The following is a 23,078-nucleotide window of genomic DNA, read 5'->3' on the forward strand; positions in this document are numbered from 1 at the left end:
TGCCAGATGATAAGGAGAGACCCAGAAAGTGGTGAATGGAAGGGATCAGAGAGGCTAACTGCTTGGGGGAGAGGGTTTGCTTGTATCTCTACAGGTGGAAAAGGAATCAGATGGGTGCCAACGAGCCGGATTCACCTTGTCCGCTGCAGAGAGATGGAGCAGACCCTTGAAATGAAGGAGAAGACCCAAGAAATATCGAGTCGTTCTGTTGCTGATTGTGCTCACCACTGAAAGAGCATGGCAGTTATAGCGTTTGACTCATGGACATAGAAAATCAATGGACTTCAAAACCCTCAGGAATCACTGGATTCTCTGAGACATGATAAGATTGTTGTAGGACTCAAAAAACCCTCATGAATCATTGGATTCTTTGAGACATAAGATTGTTGTAGGACTTGAATGCCCTCAGGAATCATTGGATTCTCTGAGACATAAGATTGTTGTAAGATTTGAACATCTGCTGGAATCTTTGGATTCCCTAACACATAAAAGGACTGTTGCAGGACTTCAAAAACTTGGGGGGATCATTGGATTCCTTGATGTGTGAAGCAATGGACAATAAATTGGTTTTGGACTATCTCTTGGCTGCTCCAGCAGGCATATATGTGACTGTTGTTTACATACTCTCCTTTAGGATTTCTGGAAATCTTTTACAACACCATATTGATTTATATTGTTTGTTATACCATGTACAATTTATGTTTGTTACACCACATCAAGTCTGCACTGACTGTGGGGAGAGTCAGCCCTAATTGCCTCTGCATTATTGCTATAGAAAGGGGGAGATGTAATAGGCTGAAGCTCGAGTTGATGCACTGAGGTCCCAAGCACGTGAGTAATTGGACCATACTCTATTAATATATGCTTGGAGAAAGAATGGCCTCCTCCCACTCTTTATGCAAGTGTTGAGGTGTTGTATGGGAAATGATGTAGGGATGATTTTGGTAGGTGGAGAGAGAGGGGTGGAGAGAGAGGCAGAGAGGCTGCTGGCCAGGTTCGTGTCATGGCTGCACACATTCCTATTGCCATCTCCCTTCACTTCCACAAAGAATAAAGATCGAGGATTTTCCCTTAACCTGAATTCCTGACTCGGGCTGATTTTAAAACACCCGGTCATCACAAAAGGCTATAAAACCATGCATACTTTTTGACTTAGTAATACCTCTACTAGGTTTGTATCCCCAAAGAGGTAAAAAAACAAAAAGGAAAAGGACAGAAAAGTACAAAATATATAACAACAGCTCTTTTCTGGTGGCAATAATTGGAAGTTACGGGGATGCCCATCAATTGGGGAATGACTGAACAAATCGTGACATATGATTATGATGAAATATTATTGTGCTATAAGAAATGATGAGCAGACTCTCTCAGAAAAAACCTGGGAAGATATAAATGAGCTGATGCAAAGTGAAATGTATCATGTAAAAAGTAATAGCAATATTGTAAGATGATCAACTGTGAATGACTTAGCTATTCTCAACAATACAATGATCCAAAACAACTTTGAAGGATTTATGATGAAAAATGCTATCCATCCCCAGAGAAAGAACTGATGGTGTCTGAATATAGATTGAAGCATGATTTTTAAGCTTTATTTTTCTTCAAGTTTTGTTTTTGTTGGTCTATGTTTTCTTTTATAGCATGACTAATGTAGAAATATTTTGCATGACTACACATGTATCAAATTGCTTCCCTTCTCAATGGAGAGGAAGGAATTTTGAACTCAAAGTTTTAAAAATGAATGCTTAAAAATGTTTTTACATGTAATTGGGCAAAAGTAAAATACTAAATAAATTTCTAAAAAAACCTTTGCTTTAGATCATACCACTTTGGAGTCCTGAAAACTTGCAGGTTGCCAGGATGAGATGACTTTAATGCAGATGTTTGATGCAGAATGCAGTGAAAAGAACAAGGAGAACATAAACATATGATAAAGATAAACAACTTTGAAAGAATTAGGAAATCTGATAAGTGTAAAAATTAACCATGATACCAGAAGATTAATGATAAAATATAATAGCCACCTCCTGATAAAGAGATGAAAAACTCCAAATGCAGAATAAGATGTACCTATTTGTTTTGTTTAACAAAATGTGTTTATAACAGGAGTTTTATTTTCCTTTTATTTTCAACTGGAAAAACACAACACTTAATACCCCTCCAAGAAAGTAGTATCAAGATCAACCTACACCTTTCTTTCAGAAGTACACAGATTTAAAACTTAATATCAAGTCCATAGTCAGGAAGTAGGCTGGAAGAATGAGCAAACAAAAGAAGAATCCCATTGTATGTAAAATCCTGTTATAGTGATGGGGACACTCAAGACATAAACATAGAAGGAAATGACTCCAAAACATCTATAAGCAAATCTTCAAAGAAAAATAGAGATAAGGCACAGATTCACCTAAAATTCTTGGAAGAGATGAAGCAAGAATTTTTTAAAAGCATTACTTTTTTTTAATGAATGAAGTTAAAATAATAAAGGAAAATATCGAAAAAAGAAATGAGAGCTATGGAACAAAGAAACAGAATGGACCAAATAGAAGCAATGAGGCAATAAGAAATATTAAAGTAAAAAAAAGACAAAACAGAAAAATACAAAAAAAAAAAAAGGTATTCCATAGCAAAAACTTCCAATCTAAAAACATATTAAGGAGAAAAATTGATTATTTGAGAGTTATCACCAAAAGCTATGACCAAAAATCCTCAGACTTTTTTTCAAGAAAACCTAAAAGAAAACTGCCTAGATAGACTTCTTAGAACTAGAGGCAAGGTGGAAATAGAAAAAAAAATCAATCAGTAACTGTTTGAAAGCAACCCCAAAATGAAAACTACCAGCAACATCACTGCCAAAATTTAGACCTTCCAGGTCTACCCACAAACAGGCAGAAAAAATATTGAGGAGCGACAATCAGGATCACACATGAATTAATCTCCCCTATACAGAAGTAGAAAGCTTGGAATAGAGTATTTCAGAAGGCAAAGAATCTAGGCTGATAGTTTATATAATTTATCATAATTTATTCCAGTGAAATTGAGTATAATTCTATTAGGGGCAGGTAAAGATCGGACCTTCTGTGAGACAGAAGACTTCCAAGCATTCTTGATGAAAGTATCAGAGCAGTGTTGAATTTTGAAGTTCAAATACAGTAGATTAGAGAAACATAAAAAGGTAAAGATGGACAGTGATAAAGGACTAAACAAAAATAAAATATTTACATTCAAATATGGGAATATGATACTCTGAATCCAATCATTATCAAGGGCCATAGAGGGAGTCAAATTAGACAAGATATGGAAGATGTTTTGTTATATCTTTATGACTTTAAGAGAAAAAGGGAAAGAAATGGGAAGAATAATATACTGGAGCTGGAAGAAGGAAAAAAATTAAGGGAAATTATCTTACATAATCATGGTGTGCATGGTGACAATTATGCAAAGAAGTAAGAGAGGATGAGAATTACTGACCTTTGAGCCTCACTCTCAAGTCAAGGGAAGGAAGGTTTCACTCAAGAGGAAGGATGGGAAGAAAAGGAGAAGGGGGAAAGAAAGGGTAGATTAAGAGACAGATTAGTTCTCTAAGCAAAACAAACTCTAAGAATGTACAAAAAGCTTTACAACTCTTTGAGATGGTAAGGAATGGGGATCTGAAGAGATACCCATCAAATGGGCAAAGGCTAAACAGTTTATGGTATATAAAGATGATGGAAAACTATTAGGCAGCTTTCAGAGAAATTTGGGGAGATTTATTATATGAATTGATGAAGAATGGAACAAGGAGAATATAACTATAATACAGTAAAAATAAACAACTTTGAAATAATTAGGAACTCTGATCTGTGTGAACATTAACCATGAATCCAGAAGACTAATATAAAACATGCTAGCCACCTCCTGATAAAGAGATGAAAGACTCTGAATGCAGAATAAGATGTGCATTTTTGTTTTGGATATGGCCAATGTGGAAATTTGCTTTGCTTGCTTAAATGGGTTTATAACAGAGGCTTTGTTTTGCTTTCATTCTTAAATGGGGAGGAAGGGTAGGAGAAAGAAAAGACAAGATTTTTGTATTCACATACATTTTTTTTTTTAATGAGACATCTGTTTGGTTCAGGATGAGAAAGACTAACCATCCTGCTTCATTTGGCTCTCATCAAACTTGTTCTCAAGTTTTTGAAGAACCACTAAGAGTGAGAACAATTAAGACTCATTTTGCTTAGCCCCAGAGGACAGAACTATGAAAAAGGGGTGAAAGTTGCAGAGGTAGATTTAAGATTAAGAGAATTTTCCCCAACAATTAGAGCTATCTACAAAAAAAAAAAAAAAAAAAAAAAAAAAGAGTGGTTCTCTCCTTGCAAGTTCTCCCACTCACTGAGGTTTTCGAGCCGTCACTGGGTGACAATATGATTCAAGGTTAGACAAGATAATTTTGGGAGGTTCCTCCTGACTTTGATGTTTACAGCTTGAGTTATACTTTTCTATATAAATATTTCATTTCTCACTAGATTGAGTCCCTTCAAGGACAGAAACTGTGTAAATTTCTTTGTATCACAGTACCTAATAAATATTGAGTTTAATGTTTGCTGAACTGAATGACTATTGTTGACAATTATTGAATTGCTAGAATGCCAAGAGTAGAAGGATTGAAATGAACTGATTCTCACCTGGGAACAGAGGTGCAGCCAGACATTACTCTCCCCACCCCGATTTGGCGTAACTTCATCATGAACTGGGAGGTAAGAGTGCCTGTCAGTGTAGCATGATGAGTGAGCCCTGGAGCTGGAGTGACTTTGGGGCAAATCCTTGGGCTTCAATTTCCTTCTCTATAAAATGAGCGAATTGGTTTAGATGATCTCATGGGTCTCTTTAGCTTTGAATCCATGATCCTTTCTTCACTCTCCTAACTTTATAATAAAATACTAAACAAAACATGCAAAGGATAGACAAAAAGAAGCATGTTGATTGAGGGAGGTTACATGATGCCCTCTGCTGGTATTCTTTTGCAAGTCCAAGATTCTGGACTTGACGGTCTCAATTCTGGTTTGCTGATATCCATGTTTTTAAAATTTAATGAAAAAAAGTTATTCAAACAAATTCTTCATACTTACCCACTGTAGTCTCATTTCCATTGAAAGCATACTATGCAGTTTCTGCCTCAAGTCCTAGTTCAGAAGTAGTTACCAAAATTGAAATCAAATACTGAACTATTTTTGTCTGCTTATACTTTACAAAAAAATAGGCACTACTTTGAAGCAGGGACGAGTACCTAGCACACAGTAGGTGCTTAATATTACACGCTGCTTTGAAGCAGGGACCAGTGCCTGGCACACAGTAGGTGCTTAATATTACATACTACTTTGAAGCAGGGACCAGTACCTGGCACACAGTATGCACTTGATATTACCTACTATTTTGAAGCAGGGATGACTACCTGGCACACAGTAAGTGCTTAATATTAGGTGCTACTTTGAAGCAGGGACTCAGTACCCAGCACACCGTAGGCTCTTTTTTATAGGCTAAACTACTAACAGCATCTCTTAATACCCAACCTGTGTGCAAATCATTGAAGATAAAACAAACAAAAAGGACAAAACATCCCTTCCTCTTAGTGGGGAACATCCTGGGAAAGAAACAGCAAACATTAGGTGCCTGGCAAGTTAAATCACCACTTCCACTTTGATTACCATCTTCCCGCTGACCCTGATGGAAGTAGACTAGGGCCACTGTGAACACTGGAGCTTTGGAATAGCTAAGTTTCCAGACCAGTGCCTGCAACTCTCATTACAGAATGGGAAACAAGCCCTATTCAAGACATCCAGAAAAGAGGTGTTATCCCCAAAGTCCTTGATATTATCAAATGGTTCAACATTTGTTTTTATCAGTGGAAATGACATTAAACAATAGACATTAGCCATCTGCTTTGTCACGGCTCTCCACGGACCGTGGGATCTTTCCATTTGATTTGCAATAAAAGCTTCTCTATATGTTGTTTTCCCCTTTAGAATATAAATTCCTGGAGGAGAGTTTGTCTTTTCTATTTCTGTCTCCAGAGATTAGCAGAGTGTTTTGCACACAGTAAGTACTTAATAAATGCTTCATTCTGTTATTCAATGTTTACATGCTACTAAGAGATATAACACATGAAAGAGATATAAATAAATGCAAGATAGTTTGAGGGAGAATCTGAACAGGCTTCAAGTAGGAGGTGGTCACTAAGGTGAGCCCTGAAGGACCTAAGGATTGATTAAGATATAGAAGGGGTGCATTCTAGCTACGGTAGAAATTTCAAAAGAGGAACTTAAATGTTGGGCACTCAGTGAACATCAATCTAAACAGCTAAGTATAACAGGTATATGTCATGGTACAAATAGAGGCAGAAATACTATTTAAGCCTCTCAACTTCTTCCACTCAATATCTATTTTAGGACATAGGAGAGAGAAGGGACCATATACAGGGAATGTCTTAAAAGTCTCAGTGCAGCACTAAAACTTTTGGTTCACCCTGAATAAAGTCCCTTCAATTCTTTTTCATATGATTTTCAGCCTCAGGACAGTATTTAACACTTTAATAGCTTTAATACTTTATATATATAATATAATACTTTAATAGCTTAATACTTCACTGAGACTTTGGGGTCAGCCTATAACCTAGTCCAGTTAGATTTCCTTACAAAGATACTTGGATACACAGACTAGATCCATCAGCGAATAGTGTAGTCTGCTGTCCCATGTTATCCTTGTCTCTAAATAAATCCCCAGACAGATCTACCCTTTTTTGTGCTGGTTATTTAAGATACTTACTATATATATATATATGTGTGTGTGTGTGTGTGTGTATATACACACATACACATACACACACACACACACACACACACACACACTCATACTCTTCAAAGCAACCATAGATTGGCAAGGCTGCAGAAGTGAAGATATATGAGACTCAGAATTTCTGGTTTCAGAGTTCCAAGCCTTGAGAATGAAAGATATATGGAGGATGTTTCACTTCCATAAAGATATTTTTTCCCCTATCATCATAATGAATCAAAACCACCTTATGAAGGAGGGTTTGTTGCACTTTTTAGGTAACACTGCAGATAAAATATTAGATTTGGATATACAGTCATAACATCTCTGACCCTACCTGTAAGATCATTGGTAAATCACTTAACCTCTCTGAACCTTGGTTTCCTCATCTATAAAATTAGGACCATGGTTGTAAAGACCCTTGCAAACCTTAAAGTACATAAATGTCAGTTATTCTTTTTACAAAGAAAGGTGTGCCCTATTAATTAGAGAAATGCAAATTAAAACAACTCAGATATTACTTCACATCTCTCAGATTGGCTAAGATGACAGGAAAAAACAATGATAAATGTTGGAGAGGACACTAATGCATTGTTGGTGGAGTTACGAAACTGATCCAGCTTCTCTGGAGAGGAATTTGGTATTATGCCCAAAAGACTGTAAAACTGTGCAATATTCTTTACCCTTTGATCTAGCAGTGTCACTACTGCATCTGTATCCCAAAGAGATCATAAAAGAGAGAAAAGGATCCAAATACGCAAAAATATTTGTGGCAGCCTTTTTGTAGTGGAAAGGAAATGGAAACTGAGTGGATGCCCATCAGCTGGGGAATGGCTGAATAAATTATGGTATATGAATGTTATGGAATATTATTGTTCTGTAAAAAACGACCAGCAGGATGATTACAGAGAGGCCTGGAGACATGAACTGATGCTAAGTAAAGTGAGGAGAACTAGGAGGTAATTGTACACAGCAACAGCAAAAGTAGGTGGTGATCAGCTGGGAAGTACATGATTCTTTTTCTCAAGGCAATTCCAAGGACTTGGGATGGAAAGTGCCATCTGCATATAGAGAGAACTGTGGAGACTGAACACGACTCAAAGCATAGAATTTTCAGCTTTTTTGTTTTTTTTTTTCTTGCAGTTTTTCTCCTTTTGGTCTGATTTTTCTTGCACAAAATGACAAATATGGAAATGTTTAAAAGAACTGCACATATCTAATCTGTATCAGATTGCTTGCTGTGGTGGAGAGAGGGGAGGTAAGAGAGGAAGGGAGAAAAATCTGGAATACACAGACTTACAAAAATGAACATTGAAAACTATTCTTTACATATATTTGGAAAAAACCTATTAAAAATTATAATAAAACTTTAAAAAAAGTATGCCAGATCCAGCTCTATCTTACCCTGGCACTCCTTTCCATCCCCAGCAGACCTCAGGTTTCCTCTAAGATGGTAGCAGCTTTGAATACTAAAGATTTCTTCTTCAAAGACCAGGATCCTGGATTCTTGAATTCTTTCCTGCTGGCTTCTCTGCTAGTGATATTATTTTCTACTGTGCACCACTATAATCTAGCAGTCAATTTAGGCATAGCAAAGATTAGATTTATTACAAGTGATTCTTGGGATTTGATTAAATAATCGGTACATTAATTACTCTACATCAAAATCTATCTTAGTAATACTTTACATCTCCTTGTTCATTTAAACACTTAGGTCTGTAAATGGAGAGGAGGGAAGAGGAGGTCCCAAACGGCCCATCAGACAAGCAGTGCCGGCTGGGTTTCATTGAGTTGCTCTTTGCAGACTTTCTATCATTTTGTCCTCTCACTTCTCTGTCCTTTTCTAACCCACCCATCCAGCTGTTCTCAGCACAAATCTACAATCAGACCTTGCATTTCCACCTTTTCCCTAGTGGTTCTCCGCTATGATAAAAGCTCCTTCCTAAAGATGCACTGGAAAGAGCGCTGGACTAAGGAAGATGATAAGGGTTCCAGTTTGGGACCTTCCAGCTTTGCGATCTTGAGTGGGCCATGAGACCACTCATGACTTTGACTTTGACTTTTGGGCTTGAGACTTTGAGGCCAGCCTGTAACCCAGTCCTGTTGGATTTCCTTGCAAAGATACCTGGATACACAGACTAGATCCATCCATGAAGAGAAGGATGGTCTGAGAAAAAACCTGGGAAGTCCTATTTACATAGGACTAATGCAAAGTGAAATGGGAAGAACAAGAACATCGTACACAGTAATAGGAAAATTTCAACAATAATCAACTGTTAAAGACTTCATTACTCTGATCAATACAATAATCCATGACAATTTCAAAGAGATACATGATGAAAACTGCTACCTGTCTCCAGAGAGAGAGAACTGATGAATTGAGTGGTTATTAAAACATTTTTTCCACTTCCATTTTTCTTATTTTTATAACATGGCCAATGTGGAAATGTTTTACATGACTTGAAATGTATAATAAGTATCCTATTTCTTGCCTTCTTAATTGGTAGGAGAGATGGTAAAAGGAGGGAAGAAAATTTAGAATTGAAAAAATGTTTTTCAATTTATAATTTTTTTTATTAAAGATTTTAATTTTCAAAAGCTATGCACAGACAATTGTTTTTTTTTTTTTTTGGGCTGAGGCAATTGGGGTTAAGTGACTTGCCCAAGGTCACACAGCTGGGAAGTGTTAAATATCTGTCAAATCTGGTCTCAGACAGGTCCTCCTGACTTCAGGGCTGGTGCTGTGCCACCTAGCTTCCCCTGGATAATTTTTTAACATTAACCCTTGCAAAACTTTGTGTTCCAATCACCCCACCCCCTTCTCTCAGATAGCAAGTAATCTAATATATATTAAACATGGCAAAAATATAATTGTATAAATATATATGCATATACTGGATTTAACAATAATCTTGCTGTGCAAGAACAATCAAATCAAAAAGGAAAAAAAATAAGAAAATAAAATACAAACAAACAACAACAAAGAGAGTGAAAATGCTATGTTGTGAACCACACTCAGTTCCCACAGTCCTCTATCTGGGTGTAGATGGCTCTCTTCATCACAAAATTAATTTTTTTTAATTAAAAAAATTAAATTTAATCTAAGGCACAGTTTCTTCCCTCTTTTTGAGTCCCTTCTCATCCTCACTCTCTCCAAACTGCTTAAAATAGCTTTATGAAATACTCTTTCTATAAAACAGAAAGGGAAGATGCAGAAAAGGCTTATTTCCTCTTAAGACAAGGATCCAGCACAAATTACTCTAACTTCCTTTGCTGAACTCTCAGCTTTAAATGTTTGCACAATGACTAATTTTTTAAATAGCTTTAATAATAATGAAAAATTCCATGAAATTTCAATGAAGCTTTCAAATGTTTTATTTTTAGTTCTTTTAAATATGTTTTGATACAACAAAGATATAAAATAATATATTAATGAAATCTGAATTTAAATTTTGAATCAAGACAATATTTACTTATTTACAATACTGTGCTTCAAGGTACGGCTGCCACATGGACTCACACCTTCAAGTAACACTAATTTCTTTGTGGAATAGGGAGACATTTGGGTACAACCCTCAAAAGGAAAACATGCTTATTTCAGTGTGAGTTGGCATTGGTTTCCCCAAAGCATTAAGTACCAGTTTCCATGTGTTTTGTTATCCAACCAAAGTTCTCCATAGTGTCAACAGGACTATTCAAAATAAAAATGACTTTAAATGAAAAAATAGGGTGATACAACTAATTGATTGATGGCTTCATTCATGTAGCTAACTGTATTTCATTCTACAATCAACTCAGCAGTTTAGACTTGTCTCATAGATCTAGAAAAAAATTATCTTGACTTCTGCATAGAACATGCTTTTTACAATATTCCTCTCATCTTCAGAGACCAAGCTGTATTATGTTAAATTGTGGAGTGTTTTAAATAAGGAGCTGCAATGTCCTTCAGTTAGTTTGGAGAAGAAAGCATAATAAAAAAGCAGCCCCTGGTGACTGAATTATAGTCAAGGCTACCATTGGATTTACTACCAAAAAAATGTAAATCAAATTTTAATCACTACAAATTGGTGGTAGATTGGGGTGAGCAATAACAAATTCTTCATCCCATACTAATTATAATCTTTGAAAACCTGTTCAAACACATTGTAGGGATAATCTAGTTTTGTTGGTTACTAACAGTTTGGCCTTGGATGTCATGGTCAAATTCACCCCTCTCAGTCACAATATCTTCAGTCTAGAGTTTGTCAAAAACAAACTCCTTAATCTGCTAAGCAAAGTTTGTTTTTTAATGAGCATACTTCAGTTGGCTTTGAAAGCTCCAAATAAAACTGATACTGTTTTAAAAGCAACTGAATAATTCTTAACAGAGTTCATTTTTATTCATCTTAAATAACTGAACAGCCCCTATTAGACTCAACTATGACTAATGTTAGAATTTATTAGTGATATTTGGCGTCTATAAAAAAGACCATAAAAATTAAGTTTTCTAAATTAGCAAATTTAAAACAAGAATTTGGTTAGAGTATCCTGGCATTTTGTAATATAAACAAAAAAAGTTTACATAAAATTAGTGATATTATTTTTTTCTGAATACAAACAGCAGGTTAGTGTTATTACTATTTCAGTGACATTAAATTAATATTTTCTAAACAGATCCCCTAAAAACTGAATCCACTATACTAACTAGATGCCATTTCTTATTCTCTTTTTGTATTTGTTGGCTTTCTGGAGATTCACAAAACAACATATAGGCAAAAAGAAAGGAAGAATACTCATAATATCATTCTTAAAATTCTATTTTTGAAACACCAAGCTTTCTAGTCAGTGAATTTTGTCTCTGAGCAATTTTACTTATTCAAGGTCCTATCTCCAAATCTAAGTTCACTGATTTCATCCTTCAAAAAACCAAAGGACCATGATAAGATGTGAAAGATGGATACTCCAAACTTTTGCTATTTTTAAAAAGTGGGTTTGCCATGCATGTTTGGCCATGCGAGACTAGGTAGAATGAGAGAGAAAAAGGCATTAGGAATTCAGTGGAACAGTAGGGCTCATTATTTGTCAAATCAATGGTAGCTTTCCCTTTTTTAAGGCTTCCACACTATACTTCAATAGTGACGAGAGTAGCAATCCTCACTAGTTAAAGAAAAGAACCCTAAAGCCCTAGAATTACAGCAACTACATCCAGACAGAAAGGAAACTACCTATTTTTGCTTGCTAAACTCAAATCCTTGTCTTTTCTTCTACATATGACTCCCAAAGAACCTTGAAAATGAGGAAGCCCGAACCCTGAATTCTTGGTGATGTGAGTGATTCATCAAGTTAACAGTGGTAGAACCATAATGTTATAAAATAATTATGTAGACCTAGTTTATGTAGCCTTTCTACCCAAACATATGAAGCCCAAAATGTAAACATAAATGTTATTATCATTACTATGGCTTGGCTTTTAAGAAGAAAAAAAAACAATTCAAAGATAAAATTGGAAATTTCTGGACAAAAAAATACAAGAATAGATATATTTCACATTTAAAAAACTGAAGAGAAATTTGTCTCAAAGTCTTTCAGGAAAGAACCTTCGAGATGATCATTTAAAGGTTATGTAAACACTGTCTTAAAATAGCTACAATAATAAATTACAAACTTCTATTTTTTTGCTTCAACAATAGTTACGAGTAAATGCCAGATGAAGAAGTTATTTTTAAGTCCTGACAGCTAATGAAGCTCAAAATCAGCCCATGGTTAGGGGCTTTCAATGTCAATAGCTCTGAAAAGGTAATTGCATTTTTCTTTTTGAGTCTTAAAAATTACACGAAGAAAAGACTAAAGATGGAAAAATTGATCATTAAATTAGTATTTAACATATCTGTATTAATGTTACAACATATTTTTAAAATTCTCCATAAGCCATTATCTGATCTTCCCCAGATAAGCTATATACTCCTGTATCTGAATTCCAAAAAAAGACATTCAATTAATATTCAATTCTTTTTGCCAGTCAGAAAATAAAGCAATAACACTGTCCAATCTCTTGAACTGTAGGGGAAGGGAACAGATCAATTTAATATTAACTCCTCTGACTGGAATAGAAATAGTCATCCTTCAAGACAATGAATTTTCTTTGGATGAAATATCAGCATTTTTGCCTTCCATGTTATAAAAAATGGAAGTGTCAGGGACTACAGAGCATAATAAAACTTAAATTAGCCTTGTTCCAAATATGGTTTTCTCCTATGGACATTAAGAAGTGAACTTAAAAGGTAAAGTTCAAAGCTGACACAAATTGAGGTCATACAATAACAAGGTGAGTTTTGCTAGGATAATAATACTTTCCCTTGTAATTTATCCTGGGTCCTCTGCAGCTAATGGGCCAGAGATTAATTAAAGTGCCAAAAGAAAAAGGCAAAGAAGGAGCAGATTGTTATTAGGTTGGCCTCATTTAGGGCCTCAATTACAAGCACCTTCTCCAACTTCCTATGTATAAAAAGTAATGTAAAGACTGCACAAAGAAGCTTTCAAGTGGCTAAACTCACTTGCAGGATTTTCAGAGAATGACGAAAAGCAGAGAACACCACATAGGCCCACTAAAGATCTCAAAACTCCAGTTTTATAACTATTCTCTATTCACAACCACAAAACAGAATCATTAAAAAAAAAAAAAAAGTGACCAATGGTATCTCAGAAGCTAAATTAATCAATATACTTAACTTCTAGTGTGTAAACAAGCAGCTAATCTAATGTGCTGGCTGCTGAAATAAGACTAAAAAAAGAATGTATTTACAAGTTTGTGTTTTTTAAAAAAACTTTTCACGTGTCTAAATATACTTGCTCATTTTTCAATGACCTAGAACCAGAAACTTCAAAAATCAAAAATAGAAAGGAAAAAAAATTCTGAAATTTGCTATTAAGGTTTTTTTTCCCCCAGAAGTTAAAATGATCACATGCTTATTTTCTTTATTTACAGGGCATAAAAATCTTGTTCAATATCTAGAAAAGAACTCTCATTTCTCTAGTTAAATAATTTATCATTAAAAAGTACAAGTTTGGTCAAGGTGACGTCACTAAATCATAGTTATTTTTCTACAAATGTGGCCATCTTTTCTTAGCAACTGAAGGCCAAACTGAGGCCCTCAAATGGAAAAGAAATATTTTATATTATTTGCTCCTCTGGTCACAAATGTAGTGGGATCACTGACTTGCATCTGCTGATGGCTTTATCAACAGCTTTCTGTCTACCCTATCAAATGCCCCTTTTATTCTTTTGTCCTAATTTCAGGCATCTTGGTGTAAACACAGTATCTTCTCAGAGATGGCAGACTCAGAAGGCAGTTATTAGCCAATAAAACTTATTCGTTCTTCAGAATTACACTCTGATGTGTGTGTGTGTGTGTGTGTGTGTGTGTGTGTGTGTGTGTGAATTTGTGTAGCGAGAGAGAGAAGAAAAGAAAATGAAGATAGAGATAGACAGAGATGAAGAATCTGTTTAAATGACAAGTATTGCTCGTGGATTTTTTTTTTTTTTGAAGATAATTGGAAGCAGCTTCCACAAAATATTTCTTGAATGTAATCATGCCAATAATGTGCAGAAATCTTTTCAACAAGAAATATATTTACCTCAAAATACTAAAACAAAATCTGTATTCTCCCTCCCTATCCCTCCCCTAAAAGGAAAAAGATTATTTGAGCTTTCTGTTCAAATATCTACTTGAATACTCCTGACTATTCAAGGCTTACTTTTTACAACCATAACCCTATTTTTTTTAAGCACACAAAGTCCCACTCTGTCAACTAACAAGCCAAGTAAGCAGGCATTCAGAAACACAAGAGGGGGAAAAATAAAGTTATTAGTTTTTGAAACCATTTCTCTATATTTGATCATGAATCCTTTACAAAGACACATTCTTCAACCAATTAATCTTTTCATTACTTCAGGTTTTGCAAAAGGCCAACAATACTCATTAGGTACTGTACCATTAACATTGCATTCAAAAAAAGAAAACATGGGAAACCAGATCCTTGCTCTCCTACTCTGCTGATATGCTCTGGTATTGGCCAAAGTATGGTAATACAAAAAGAGTCTTGTGGTGATATAAAAGGCAATAAACACATCAATAGAGTAATGTTCATGTGCAGCCAGAATGAAGAAGATTCCAAAGAGGTTGAGTACCCAGGATAGAGTATGCAAGAAGTTCCAGCTTCTTGGTGTATCTGGAAAGAAAAGAAATTTCAAAACCATGAGGAAGTCTTCATCACATGTTCCATAAATAAACTTATAAACACATATTCTCCTTAGGCAGGACACTAACATATGATAATTCTCCCCTGAACTCATTAAGAACTAGAAGAATAAAGTCATGATTACAACAGATGAATACTTACATTCAGTAACAAAGAAATTCAGCATAGTCAGGACAACAGTGTGGCCACTGAACATATAATCTCCACAAGTGTGTACTCCAGTCAAGGTCATGCCAAAGCCACTCCATATGGCAAAGGCTCGGTGCAGTTTTTCCCAAACACTGCCATATAGCTAAGATAAGGAAAGCAGTAGATTATTTAAAATGCTCAAAAAAGATGAAATTAAGGTTTCTCACATGAAATTGTCAACAAAATTCAAATGTTGAATGATTCAGAAGATAAATAATGCCTAATAAAAATGACTGAATTTAATCTGATTCCAGTCAAACCTAAAAATTCATTAAGTGAACAATGTTTGACTTAATGAAACATGAATGAAGTCAGCTGTCAGCTCAAATTACTCACTACATAGGTCAGGCTCTTCTACTCAAACTCACTACAACTAAAGGGTTTTTTTGGGGGGGAGAGGAGAAGGTAACTAGGGTTATGTGATTTTTTTCAAGATCACACAGCTAGGTTTCACACAAGTTACAGCTAGTATTTGTAAGAGACTGGATTTGAACTCAGGTCCTCTTAATACCATGACTGGTGTTCTATCCACTACTGTATCACCTTGCTGCCAAAATAGTTTTGAGGTCTGGCCACTAGCACAGTGAGAACATTCTTTTAATAAAGAAATACTTGATGAGACTAATCTTAATTCATTCTAACAAAGAAGTAGCCACGTTACTTTCTGATATCTGGGTGGGCTAACTCCTGACCAGAGAAATATCTCTTGTCAGTAATATTTACTGAGTATCTATGCCAGTTGGCGGTGTTTTGTTTCCTTAGTGATTGCCACTCTAGTCCACTTTGAATTCTATCTTTATAATTGATACCAAGTACTCATGGGGAACAAGTTTTGTCATATCCTCTAATCACTGGCACTCTCGATTCCTATAATATTGCTAATTCACTACCATCTCTACATGGGTTTTTTGGAAGCTAGGTAAGGCAGTGGCATTTACTTTTGGGGAAAAGAAGTTAAATCAATGGAAAAAGTTGGCAAGCTAAAGAAGGGAAGCAAGTGATGATGCTAAAAAGCAGCCTATTCATCTCTATTGTGGCCATCTTCTAGCCACCTACCCTATCTTTCGTTCATTTGTAGAGCTGTGAATCATACTGATTTCCCTGAGTCCATCTTCTCAAAGGTTATGGCCCTCTGAGTTCCAGGGCTCACACCAGGGGGCTGACGCCGCCATAGCTGGTGAATACATCCCATAAGACCCTATCTATCCAACACAAGTCAGCATGTTTCCCATGCTATCCTAGCTGACTTTTTGTCTTCTTTCCTCCTACCCTACATAATCAAACTAACATTGTCTCACTACAAGTAATGTAAATCAATAGCCACCTCCGGACTTCCCCATCCCTGAGCCCATCCCTGCCCTCTTAAGTCCCTGTTAGAATGTAAACTCAAGGGAAGGAACTCTCTTGCTTTTGTTTTTTTGATTCAGTGCTAGGCACGCAGAAAGTACTTTATTATTATTATTTTGGGAGGTAATTGGGGTCACACAGCTAGGCAGTGTTAAGTGTCTGAGATCAGATTCGAACTCCTGACTCCAGGGCCAGCACTCTAGAAAGTACTTTAATAAAGATCATTCATTCAATCATTCATTTCAGTTCTCCATATCTCTTTTCCACCTTAAACACGTTCAACTACCCTTGCTCAAAAAAGTTGACAAAACCGTCATTATGTATTCACAATAGGGAGTGCTGACAAAGACAGGTGTAAACATCTGCTTCAGAGATCCCTTCCCCTGTTTGGAGCAATCTATGATTCATTCATTACATAGCTTCTCTCACAGAAACACTCTGTTTTCTTCCTACTCTCTACTGGCTAGGGACATGATTTCTGGTGATCCAGTTCTCTGTCCCAATGACATAGACTGGCAACTTGTATGTAACTGATAGTGGTGGAGGAGCTGTGTAGGGGCACTGAAAGTTGAAATGATTTCCCATCTATGTTTCAGAGGTAGGACTTGAACTCAGGCTTTCCTCTTCCTGAGCTAGCCCTTCTCTTTTTGCCCTTTATTCACTATATGAGGATAACATGTGACAATACACTTTAATGGCACTAGGGATTTGTTATAATAAAATGAGATCTGGATGTCTTCTCAATTATCTATTTTTAAAATGATGCCACAAACAATATAGGTCAAAAAGTAGGCTATAGTAAAACTCAGAGCAATTAACAATATTAAGGGTAGATTAAAATAGACATTTACATATATAATAAACTGGTAACAAATCACTGGCATTAGACAAAAAAGAGACCTACTTCTTCTGGTAATTTAGTTCCTATAAAATTTTTCTTTGGAATATACACAGTAGTGTTTTGTACTACCTACCACCCCATTCCCATAGGAATCAACCCCTCAAGCAAATCTCATTTGGATAATCTTTTAAATTTCTCCAAGTTAGTCTAACTGCTAAGTGAGATCTTAAATTTTCCTCCTTTTGCCTTGGTAATTAAACCTAATACATAGCTATAGAAACCTATTACCTCTTGAAGCAGCCCATCCTAATTTTGCAGTCCTTGAATACTTATAGTTAGAACTCATACCATGAGTCACTGGAAAAAGAACATTATAACAATCCTAAGCTGTTTAAAAAAACGGTGTGTTAAGTACTAAAATTCTCATTACTATAAGTATATAAACAAAAGCTAAATGATCAACTATTGTAGAGGGGATTTATGCATTTGGTGGGATGTTGCTTCAACTAGAGCAAGTTCTAGTTAATATTGTGGACAGACACAGCTACCAAACATTTATTACCTATGTAACTGAGGATAAATCACTATATTTCCATATGCTCCATTTTCCTCACCTATATAGTAAAGGGGGGGGAGCGGAGGGGAGAGAGGTTGGACTCTATATCATCTCTGAAGATCCTGTCTTTTCTAGCATACTCTATGATATTGTGATTTGAATCTTGGAGCCTTAATTCTGAAAAGAAATTCTTTTTTTTTTGAGAGGAAGTAGTTTATTGGGTATGTTGTAGGATTTTTTATCTTAAAAAAGAAAACTTTTGTCTCATAACTTTTTTGATATCTATAAAACTATGTACCAAAAATGTTCATTTAGATTAAAATTTTATTAAATCTTGAGAAGTCCTGTGTGATCAAAGATCAAGTTTGTATAATCTGAAGAGGCCTCATGTGATAATGGAGTCAGAGAATCTGAATTTAAAACCTATCTTTTGTATTATTTTCTATCTACTGAAAAGAAATTCAAAGGAGCAATAAGTCTTCATTTTATATAAAAAGTATTTCATAGTATTTCATCTGCTAGAAGAATAAGCAAATCTTTAGTATTGATTATGAACTATTTTTTCAAGGCCATAATAAATGGGGCAATAGTTTTCTTCTTTTTTTTAATTAGATCTTTTTATTTTCAAATAATGTTTGAATGTTTTGAATGTTGGATAATTTCAATATTCATTTTTGCAAAATCTTGTGTTCCAAAATTTTTCCCTCCTCCCCTTTCCCTAGACAGCAAGTAATCCAATATATGTTAAACCATTTGCAATTCTTCTATACATATTACATAAATATCATGGTGCATAAGAAAAATCAGATCAAAAAGGGAAAAAATGAGAAAAAAACAAAGGCAAGCAAACAACAACAAAAAGTGAAAATGCTATGTTGTGATCCACACTCAAGTCCCTACAGTTCTCCCTCTGGGTGAAGATAGTTTTCTCATCACAAGACCATTGGAATTGGCCTGAATGATCTCATTGAAAAGAGCCATCATCGTATAATCTTGCTGTTGGGGCAATAGTTTTAAAATTCTTATACTGATATCATTTGATACTCAAATTTACATGGATCCAAAGATCCATGCTTGGTCTCACCCACTTGCTTATTTATTATATACATTATAAATGTTGAAAAGCATACTTTAATATATAACAAAAAGCGTTTGAAATGTTCCAAACAAGGCAATCATGACAACATTCTACTATAATAAAAGAAAAAGAGGTTGCAGCCTCTTACCTTTCCAGAACACTGAAGGTGTTGTCCTGGCACAGAGAGAGAAGTCACAAACATGGTAAAGCAGCGAAGCAAGAATACAGTGCCCATTAAGCTACAGAGTCTTCGCAGAAGTATTGACCTATAAATACAATATCCAAAAGGGAGGGGAAAAAATCATACAAAGGGAAGTTTAAATATCTATTTTTAAAAAACAGAACGATAAGAGAAAAACCAAAGACTCTTAGAAGTAGTCGAGACATTAGAGATCAGCCTGGTCCAGTTTCCTCAGTTTCAGAAGAGGGAAAACATGACCAGAAAAGCCAAATGACTTGAACAAGTAACAATATTAGTAACAGATCAGGACTCTAGAACAACCCAGGTTTTACTTATGCTTTTCCCGTTACGCTATGCTGTAACAGAAAAAAAAAATTTTACCCATTAGCCAAATACCTTTGCATCTAGCAACCAGGCAGTCTATGACTTATATAACATTGCAAAACGGTTGATTTAAATTAACAAAATATTTCACTAAGACTTTGGAGATTAAAAATTCTATGTGAGATAATGGGAATACATAAGCCTTGTTTCTCAAGGAACTAATATAATAACCTGATGGATAAAAGCAGTTTGCTCACAAGCAGCCTTCAGTACTATCATCTCCCTTTCTCAGAGCACACAAGCCCAGACGAGAAGGGTCACTGCTAGGATTTCAGTGTCTCTCATGTCAAGCAGAGCTAAATTCAGAGAAGATATGGCCAGAATGGATCACTACAGAATCAAAAGATTTATAAATTGATTATTTTTTTATCCTGAACTTAACAAATATAAAAAAAAGGCATTTTCATAATCATAGAATAGAAAAGAGAATTGTATTATGAAACTGCGATTTTCTACTATGTGCTGCTTGCTTTCCTAGAATCAGAGCATTTAGATCTGAGAGGGTTCTTAGAGATCTTCTAGGCAATCTCGTTATTCTACTGATGAGAAATCATGGTCTAGGTAATAAAATTATTTGCCCAAAATCACAAAGCTATCTTGACACTCTTTATCACTCCTTTACCACTCTATTACCTATAGACAGTCTTAAAAGTACCAAAAGCATGCCAAAAGTATGCTACTTCATATACTGAAACATATGTGATTTACCTAAAGTGAGGGAGAATGTCAAAGATTATTAATTCATTCATCAAATGTTCCAAAGTTATACAGATAGCAAAATATCAACACATCTATATCATTTCCTCCTTTCAACCCCAAAGAAAATGCATCTTCTCTCCCTAACTTCCTAAAGCTGAAAAGAAAACTCAACATTTTCTTCTCTGGTGAGAGATTTTTAAAGAGCTCAAAAGAAATGGACCTATAGTATTTCCTGGCTTTTCATTTTGCTATAAAAGCACACAACCACATCGTGATGCTGTGTTTACTTATATTAAACTTAATGAACATGACTTCAAAATTCAATAACCAAGAACAATATGCACTTCAATATGTCATAATATAGTAAAGAACAGTATGCTCTTTATAAAATTAAATTAATACCTTTGAATGAAAGGGATCTCTAAGAAAAAACAATTTGCTGTCAAAGATGAGCAAGAAACTGGTCAGGTGATGATTTAATCAGTTATTCTACAGCTGTCTAATCTTTTCCCACCTTCACTTCTCCAACTCGCTATTTAAATGTGATCCAGAATCTTAAGGGTGTAAACTTTCAAATACGAAGACATCAATATTTCAATTTAATCTAATACTTATAATAGCTTCCACTGAAATTATCTTTTTCTCAACAGCTATTAAATTGGGACCATCTTTTTTTTCCCCTTAGGTAAAACAGGAGGAAATAAACTTCAAGGAAATAAAACAGACTTATTAACAATTAGGCTAGAATAAGGTTTTGAGACAGTTTCTAAAAAGTTCAAACATTAAACTAGAGTTTAAAGAAGTACCTGTGCTTGTGAAGGAGAAGCACCAGCAGCCAGATATAGCAGAGAATGACACCACACACTTCTGTCATGGCAAAGGCCCATGGAATCCTAGGAACACTGAAATGAGAGAGGTGGGGGAAGACTATGACAATGCATTTGATTAAGAGCAGGTTGAATTTTAAAGAGTTCTTTAAAAGTGTGCCAATATATACATTATCGCTTTACTGTAGGGAAGAAGGCTCAGTGTTAGTACTCAAAGGAGAAAAGCCAGTGAATTAGAAGTGTCTCATATATAGGAAATATTTCATAAGACAATCTTCTCAAAATAGTAAGTTTTGCAAATTATCTTATGGAACATTTACAATTCTTGAAAAATTTGAAAACCAAAAGGACTTTCAATAAAATTTAAAAAAATTTTTTTTGCATAATGGTTGAACTTTTTAAATGTAAATTTTCCTATTATAAAAAGGAATACCACTCTGATATATTAGCAACCACTGCCACAACTGCCACCAAGAGTTGTGGCTGCCAGTTAAGTATGTATGCAACTATGCCTTAGAGCACTCTAGGGATTTCATGACTTCAAAAGAGTTGGAAATCAGTTATTTCCTAAGTGGGTCAAACTTGAAAGAGAAAACTGAAAAACTATTCTATATATTATTTATTTCTACTTTTAATTCAAATTTTCAATTGATAAAGCACAAACAACAAATATTTTCAATACATTTTGAGAATCATCAGATCTTAAAAGCTGTCTACAGACTCCAATTCTTCTGCCTCCAAACTCTGGTACATACAAACCATTTTGAATGGTGATTCAATTGCTATAAACAATATAATTCTTCTCAAATTGCTTCCCCCCACTCCAAAATGTTCTACTTACTAGAATGCTTGTTGATAGTGAACCCCAGAATGTTAGCTCTAAAAAGATTTCAAAAAGCCATCTAGTTTAATCTCCACCTAAATCATGAAAATCATTCACAATCTCTTGGGTAAGTAGTCATTCAGCTTCCACTTAAAAGCTTCAATCATGTCATTACGTTTTTCAAGGTATTTTTCGACCATTCCAATGATTAAATTATTTCTTTTTATGTTGAATTGTGGTCTGCCTTTAAGGAACTTCTACTTTCCCAATGCTAGCTTTATTTTTCTCATCCACACATCATTAAAAAACAAAACTAATTTTATATGGCAATTCTATAAATATCTGAAGATTATTGTGTCCTCCTAAATCTTCTTGACCTCAGACTAAATATTCTTTAGTTTCTTCCACTGATCCTTGTATTCATGGCTTTGAAATTCTCTCTAGCCATCTGAATTACTCTCTTCTGGATATTCTCTATTTTGTCAACCAATACTCTAGACACTATCTTATAAGGGAAGACTACAGTACCATTTGTTACTTTCCTTTTTCTATATTTCTATTGGTGATAATTAGTGAAAATGTCAAGCTTTGATAGCTCTACTTAACTTTACATTTTTGATCTGGAAATTTCTTTGATCTTAAGAATAAAGGGCCCTGTGTACATAGAGAATATAGAACATAATCATGTTTCTTTATTATTCAAGAATATCATACTAAAAATGATTTCTAATTGTGCTACTAGAGAATACGTTGTCTCATAAACAAGGCAATAGTAACCTAAAATGTAGCCAATCTAAAATTATCTGCAATTTTATTAAGGGTAATACATCAATATCTCAATGATAAAAGTTTTTGTTGGTTTGCATAGAATTTAGGAAAAGATGAATTTGAAGAGTAAAAATGTGTTAGTGTATACCTAGTTTTTCCTGGTAATTCTAGTATATCTCTCTAGTTTTTCTATTTCCTAAGGGAAAATGTGCCCTGATAACGAACATAAAGTTATTTGACAAACACATCTCTACCCCAAGAATAGACACACATTCCAGTATCATTACCTATTATAATTAGACTTTTCTAATAAGAAGAGAATATGCTGAGTTAGCATGAA

The 23,078-nt window shown here is 34.9% G+C and overlaps 1 protein-coding gene across 2 annotated transcripts in view; it reads right to left on the bottom strand.

Moving 5' to 3' along the window:
• Positions 1–10,164: 10,164 nt before the first annotated feature.
• Positions 10,165–23,078, bottom strand: part of SAMD8 (sterile alpha motif domain containing 8) — a 46,771-nt gene continuing 33,857 nt past the window's right edge. For both annotated transcript variants that reach the window (XM_051982046.1, XM_051982045.1), the window contains exons 3-6: positions 21,127–21,222; positions 19,205–19,322; positions 15,187–15,337; positions 10,165–15,015 (exon numbers count right to left, since the gene is read on the bottom strand). In XM_051982046.1, the coding sequence (XP_051838006.1) occupies positions 14,711–15,015; positions 15,187–15,337; positions 19,205–19,322; positions 21,127–21,222 (670 nt within the window). In that variant the 3' untranslated portion in view covers positions 10,165–14,710. The remainder of the gene's footprint in view (positions 15,016–15,186; positions 15,338–19,204; positions 19,323–21,126; positions 21,223–23,078) is intronic.

Source organism: Antechinus flavipes, chromosome 2 (genome assembly GCF_016432865.1).
Source record: "Antechinus flavipes isolate AdamAnt ecotype Samford, QLD, Australia chromosome 2, AdamAnt_v2, whole genome shotgun sequence".
Lineage (NCBI taxonomy): Eukaryota > Metazoa > Chordata > Mammalia > Dasyuromorphia > Dasyuridae > Antechinus > Antechinus flavipes.